This window comes from Herpailurus yagouaroundi, unplaced genomic scaffold, assembly GCF_014898765.1.
Source record: "Herpailurus yagouaroundi ecotype Mexico unplaced genomic scaffold, PumYag 29, whole genome shotgun sequence".
Taxonomy (NCBI): Eukaryota; Metazoa; Chordata; class Mammalia; order Carnivora; family Felidae; genus Herpailurus; species Herpailurus yagouaroundi.
The window spans coordinates 99,608,873-99,616,058 of record NW_024412377.1 but is presented as its reverse complement, the minus strand read 5'-3'; the positions used below and the strand labels follow the sequence as shown (position 1 = coordinate 99,616,058).

The 7,186-nt window shown below is 39.1% G+C and overlaps 1 protein-coding gene and 1 non-coding gene across 3 annotated transcripts in view; both read left to right on the top strand.

Moving 5' to 3' along the window:
- The window catches only part of SV2C (synaptic vesicle glycoprotein 2C), a 229,578-nt gene that overhangs the window by 117,651 nt on the left and 104,741 nt on the right, over positions 1-7,186 (top strand). For both annotated transcript variants that reach the window (XM_040450451.1, XM_040450442.1), the window contains one exon: positions 5,628-5,779. In XM_040450451.1, coding sequence (XP_040306385.1) covers positions 5,628-5,779 — 152 coding nt within the window. The remainder of the gene's footprint in view (positions 1-5,627; positions 5,780-7,186) is intronic.
- LOC121017050 (small nucleolar RNA SNORA38) lies at positions 6,954-7,084 on the top strand. Its single transcript, XR_005784602.1, has one exon. It is a non-coding gene; the product is annotated as a small nucleolar RNA SNORA38 (small nucleolar RNA).

The following is a 7,186-nucleotide window of genomic DNA, read 5'->3' as shown; positions in this document are numbered from 1 at the left end:
AAAAAAAATTAAAAAAAAAGAATAACTCCAACTCTGAAATTCCAAATATCAACTCTTTCAGCTGTGTCAATTCAATTTTGTTTTAATCTAGCTAATATTCCACCTATATAGAGTGTGGATTTCAATTATTATTCCCTCTAAGCCTCCTATTACCAAATACAATTAAGATTTGGCCCTTTTTGACAGCTAATAAAATAGATTCAATATCTGATCCTGAGAAAAAGTCTTTATAAACCATCTTGATCTGATTGCTTCATTTATGTAAACATGCCATCAAATATGAATTTTGAGAAAACTTCAACAGTAGTTAATTGACCATTATATAATGAACAATAAAAAGGGGGCATCTGGGTGACTCAGTTGGTTGAACGTCTGACTCTTAATTTCAGCTCAGGTCATCATCTCACAGTTCGTGGGATTGAACTATGGATCAGGCTCTGCACTGACAAGCACGGAGCATGCTTGGCATTCTCTCTGCCCCTCCCCTGCTCATGCTTACGTGCTCAAGTGTGCACATGCTCTCTGTCTCTCTCTCTCAAAAAAAAAAAAAAAAAAGGTCTCCATGCTCACTGGATTTAGAAACGTATTGCACATCAGATAATGTAAAAGATAACCATTTCATGCCTTATCTTATGGATTTTTAGTATAAAACAAGTTATCATTTCATTAAATCCCCATTACAAGAGTTTCTCAACCTCAACACTATTAATATTTTGGAATGGATAATTCTTTGTTGTGAATAACTGGCTTGTGTATTTTAGGATTCTTAGCAGCATCCCTGGCCTCTACTTACTATATGCCAATAGCACCTCCTGAGTTGTGAACAACTAGAAATGTATCCAGACATTGCCGAATGTCTGTTGAGAGACTGGTGAACACAACCAACTGTATTTAACAGCAGCTGATACATGAGAATTTGAGAACTTCCATTTAAATATTTGTTATCTTCTCATGTATTCTCAGAAATTGTATCTTGATACAATAAAACAATTAAAGAAATACATTAGCCCCTCACACAAAATATTGAACTATTGATACAGAGTAATAATGAAAAATTTTCTTTCTTTTCTTTCTTTCTTTCTTTTTTTTTTACTTATAAAAAAGGAGGGGGAGGGGCGCCTGGGTGGCGTAGTCGGTTAGGCGTCCGACTTCAGCCAGGTCACGATCTCGCGCTCCGTGAGTTCGAGCCCCGTGTCAGGCTCTGGGCTGATGGCTCAGAGCCTGGAGCCTGTTTCTGATTCTGTGTCTCCCTCTCTCTCTGCCCCTCCCCCGTTCATGCTCTGTCTCTCTCTGTCCCAAAAAAAAAATAAATAAACGTTGAAAAAAAATTTTTTTAAAAAGGAGGGGGACAGCTTTTTCTTATCCTTAACACTTCCAGGAACAAAATCATATTGTAAGACATGGACACTTGTGCTTTCTCTCTTACTTAAACTTGTATTGTTGTTGGTAATTCTAGCATTCTGCAGCCCTTTTCTGAAAGGTACCAAGGTATTTTAGAAGCTCCCAGAGTGCCCAAGAGGATTGCACAGTGTCTTATGCCCAGATGTTCCAAGAGACTCTTTTCACCAGGGGACCTGGTCAAGAGGTGACCATGGAAATTCAGATATGCAGTAATTTCAGGAGCTCTGTGGGGACTTTATTGCTATCAGAACTTCCATCCTAGCACCCACGACTTCTCTTATGGTTGTACTGACCCAAAACATAAGATGTAGCTTTTAATTCATGGGAGATGTTTAGGTCATCAGAACAAGTTTCTCCAGAAGGTTTGGAGTGGCACCTCCATCAGCAGAGAGGCTTCATGAAAGACAGCTCTTCTGAGGAACACTTAGTGCATGTCCAGTGGGCCAGGTAATGGGGATTCAAAGATGAATGGAATATAGTCCTCACCTTCAGGGAACCTTCACTCTGATGTGAATAATGTTTAAGACCTCTGATGGAGTATGAAATACAAGTAATAGTTAACATTACCACATGCTCTAATGGGTTTTTTTTCTGCTTAAAGAACATGATAGTAACAGGAGGAGTGATATTTTCCCTAAAATGGATGATCAGCCCACAGTAGGAAGTGTGAATGCTTGGATTGTTTTGTAGGTCTCTGAATCTGAAGAACTTTGCAAAGGATTTGAATAGACTCCCTCTCTCATTCTTCAGACTCATCTATCTATTGATATTAGAGTTCCTTGCAGTCTGCTTTGCATACAGATATTGAGAGACATCCATGCAAAAATAACCACCTTAAAAAGAGGCATTGAATCAAAAGCACCTGGATTGCTCATGTGCCCCTAAAAGTTGGTATTCTCTTATGCAACAGTAATTTGTTTAAAACTAACAGGCAAGTTTACTGTTTTCCACTTGCCATTTTAGTCACCCTGGAGTACATTTATCTTGGTTCAGAGTGGCCTGGCATATCTTAACATTCAGTTGTTCCTTCATGAAATGTGAGTTATAGCTCTTCCATATGGAATGTCCAGAATCCTGATGAAACATTAATTAGGATGTGAAAAGTCAATAAAAACCGAGACTCTTTATGCATTGCAAAGTGAAGGCATAGATTAGGGGCCTGGGACTTTATGGTGCAGAGAAACAGATCCTTCACATCAAATTTAAAAGGAGTAGTGTTAAGTGATTGATGACACGGCCATTTTATTTCCTACCGAAATTGTGTGTTATAATGAAACCACTTTAAATCTGTTCAGAAACTTTGTTGTATTCTTAAAATTCAGGGAAGGCTCCCTGAGAAAGTGATTGTTAAATCGAGTCTTCAAATAAGTAGTCCCCAAAAAGTAATACAGTCCAGGCAGGAGCAACAGCCTGTGGAAGGCAAGGAAGTAGGGGGGAAATCCAGCAACTTCTGGATACTTCAGAATACATTTCTTTTTTTGCATAGAAACATTCTTTTATTTATTCATTAATTTGTTTTTCATCCTTTTGATTTTTTTTAAATGAGAATGTTAATTATAAAAGCAGTGCATGCTCTTTTTTTTAAAAAAAAGTATTTCAGGTAATGAGGAAGTGTTTAAAATAGAAAGTGGAAGTCCACCATTCAACAACTTCCCTGCTTCCAGCATCAAATTTCTTTTTCATTTTTTTGATTTAAATTTTGGTTAGTTAACATACAGTACAATATTGGTTTCAAGAGTAGAATTCAGTGATCCATCACTTACATATAACACCCAGTGCTCATCACAATAAATGCCTCCTTAGTTCCCATCACCCATCTAGCCCATCCCCCACCCACTTCCCTCCATCAACCCTCAGTTTGTTCTCTATCATTAAGAGTCTCCTGTGGTTTATTTCCCTGTCTTCTCTTCCCCCTCCTTCCCATGTGCTTATCTGTTTTGTTTCTTAAATTCTGCAGGTGAGTGAAATCATGGTATTTTTCTTTCTCTGATGGACTTATTTCACTTAGCATAATACATTCTAGCTCCATCCATATCATAGCAATGGCAAGATTTCATTCTTTTGGATGTCTGTGTAATATTCCTTTGTAAATACATACCACCCTCGTCTTTATCCATCCATCAGTCGAAGGACATTCGGGCTCTGTCTATAGTTTGGCTATTGTTGACAGTGCTGCTGTAAACACTGGGGTGCAGATTCAAATACCCCTTTGAATCTGTATTTTTGTATCCTCTGGGTAAATACATAATAGTACAATTGCTGGATCACAGGGTAGTTCTGTTTAAGCTAGTGATTTTTAAACCATTTGAATAAGAGTTCCCACTAAGAAATACATTGCAGCCCCTTATACACTTATATACATATATATTTATTTTATATATATCAATGTATATGTAGACACACACACACATATATATATACGCATAAATGTATATACATTCTACATTATAAACATGTTCATAATGAAGGAAAAGTTTCATGAAATGATACTTATCCTTATTACTTGAGTTGCCCTGAACTATTTTCATCTCTACTGTAATTTTTAAATGTTAGTAGCTTATAGCTACTGAGTTAATTCTGTAGCCCACAGACTGAAAAGCACTGACCTGAGTGGTCTGCCCATATCTAACAGTAGATAACTTCCACGTCACTTTAAGCAGGGACAAATGCATGAAGCAGTGCCATATTTTGACCTACTGTTTGATGCAGAATGACACTATGAATCTTGCGATTTGTTTGGTACATCCAGTTTGCTACAGATAAGGCCTTTCTCTAAATTTCATTTGCTAAAGTCATTGCCAATACTTCTTTATCATATCAAAGGCTCTGAGGAGATCAGTTACTGCTAAATGGATAAATGCATGTTCTCTTCCTTGATGTGAAATGTCAATAGCAATTTACCTCACAGAAATCTGAACATAAAGGAATCAGCACATATTCTTAAAACTATATTGCTAAGTGTTTTCTCTACAATTTGTTTATATCTATTATTGTACATCATTTAAAAAATATTGATTTTAAGAATTCATAGGGGCGCCGCCTGGGTGGCTCAGTCGGTTGAGTGTCTGACTCTTGATTTCACCTCAGGTCATGATCCTCGGGTGGTGGGATCGAGCCCTGCATTAGGGTCCATGCTGAGCATTGCGCCTGCATGGGATTCTCTCTCTCTCTCTCTCTCTCTCTCTCTCTCTCTCTCTCTCTCTGCATCTCTCCCCTGCTTACATGCTCTCTCTTTCTAAAATAAAATAAAATAAATAAAATTAAATTAAATTAAATAAAAGAGTTAATATTACTGTTTAGAATGATAGTAATGTTTTCCCATAACCCTACTTTCTGAGGCAGTGGTTTTAAAACTTAGGGGGTCAAGACCTATTTGAAACTCTGATGAGATTTATGGCCTATCTTCCTAGAATGAACAAAATATTTATTCCATATACACTCACTGGAGAACACTTAGCCTGAATGGAAGTCACCGCTCATGTCATCTCTCTAGAGCTCAGTCAGCATCTCTTATAATTGCCCCACTGGAAGGAAGCATTGTACTCCCTTCTATTAGTATTGAAACCAGCAGCACCTTATTTGATTCTACCAGTGCACCTACACGTGTACTCATGCGGCGGTGAAATCCATCTACTGGGTTCTACTGAAATCTGAAACCTACTGAGACCAGAACAGTCTAGGAAGCAACCCCATTGAGCCTGTGGCCATCAACACAGCAGCCTGATTGGGCTGCAGTACCAGCTGCCACAGTGTAGCAGTGAGCAGGTACAGTTACAGACAGCCTCCCAGAAGTGTTTGAAGCTCTTTCCAAAGTCACCACGTCATGGGTAGAACTTATCATAGTATCTCTTTTTTAAAAATGTGTTAATTAAAATACTCACTAGATTGTACCAAATGCTCTAATTCTGGCAAATATGTAGAACGTTCAACCCTGAGCAGAAAACCCGTCATAATCTTCAACAAGGGAAGCTCTAGAAACCACATGACTAGGGCACCACTGCCACCTTTTGGTGACATTACTTAATTGCAGGTTCTGGAGGGATAATAAACCTATATTAAACAGAGATTATAGTGTTAAAATGACAAAATGATAGAAAATATACATTGCTTGATATGCTGGGATAGAGAGAGAGCATGTGCTGTCAGAGCTTGCTTTGGTTCTGCACTTTGCATCTCACGTGGCTGTACTGGCTCTGATTTCTTGTATTTTCTGTACCTGTTGGCAGGATTGGAGGAGCCATTCCCACTGTGTTCTCTTACTTTGCTGAAGTGCTGGCCCGAGAGAAGCGGGGTGAGCATCTGAGCTGGCTCTGCATGTTCTGGATGATTGGTGGGATCTACGCCTCTGCCATGGCTTGGGCTATCATCCCGCATTACGGTAAGAGGCTGGCCTTACGTGGGCTGGGCAGGCACCTTATTTTACTTCAGACTCCATTCCATCCCTTCCCTCTCTTGTAGATGCTGGTTTGAGGACAACACTGTCATGATCAAGTCTTTCCCTTTTGTGATACCTAGGATTCCCCCCCCCCCCCCCGTACAGAGTCCTGTATAAGGGAGGACTATGCATTTTGCTGCTTTTAAAGTAATCACTTTCATTTGCTTTCTATGTGCTATCAACTCTGGCGTCCCCACCCCAATGGACGTGTAAGGAGACACAGATCTCAATCAGCATATAAGGCAACATGACTTCGATTGTTTTGGGGACTGTGATATACATCAGGCACATACAACTACCTTCATTCGTCCCCTCTGGGTCCAGTCCAAAGCTTAGCCCCATGTTATCCCTGCCTCTTCTGGCAGCTCATAACTCAGATGAGAACAGGAAGAATCCTGTCTTCTCATGGACCCTCTGAGAATTTAAGATGTGATTCTCCTGTCTTTGCTGCCAGGATCCCCTCCTCAGTTTCTCCCTAAGCACTTCTTCCTACCACCTCTGAATACCTGAAGGCCTCATGTTTCTGAGCAGTGTTGTCCTGCTTGAAAGCCGGAAACTTCCAGTTGCTTCATCTACAAACAGTGAAATGCAGGGAGAGGTTCACAGAATCCAGGAATCAAATTCCATATATAAGGAGAAGAGGAAGGGAGGTGTTCTGGTTATGTGTGTGTGTGTGTGTGTGTGTGTGTGTGTGTGTGTGTGTGTGTAAGAGAGAGCAAACAGGTTGAAGTTTGCAAAATATGAATACTGTATAAAATAAATGGCATGTGACTTCAAAAACCCACTCTTTTGTTCAACCTAAAATTGAATCGATCATCAGCTAAAAATTAGATTTCAGAAATTCACTTTTTGATCATTTTCTTTTTTTCTGCTTTTGTTTTAGAACAGAGCAATTTTTCATTATAAAGCATAGTTCTGTTAGGGAACAACCTTCTGTGAATTTGATTCATTGCTAAAATCAAAGACAAGATGTAGATTTTAGTATTAAAATGCATTGTAATTTATTTTAATATACTGCATTACAAAATTCAGGTTTGTCACACTCTTTATTTTAATAAACCTAAAAACTTACATGCAAATCAAAATTGTATATAATAATGACAGCAAAAACATAAAACCTTCCTACAAAAGCATGTCTGTAGTTCCCTGTCTTTGGACACGTAAGAACTGGAGGAAAAGAAATGTGGTCTTGGAGAAGTCTGGGGCCAGCTTGCTCCCTGCAGGCTCAACATCAACCATCCAACAGAGAAGGAAAAAAAAAAAGGAGGAGGAGGAGGAGGAGGAGGAGGAGGAGGAGGAGGAGGAAGAAGAAGAAGAAGAAGAAGAAGAAGAAGAAGAAGAAGAAGAAGA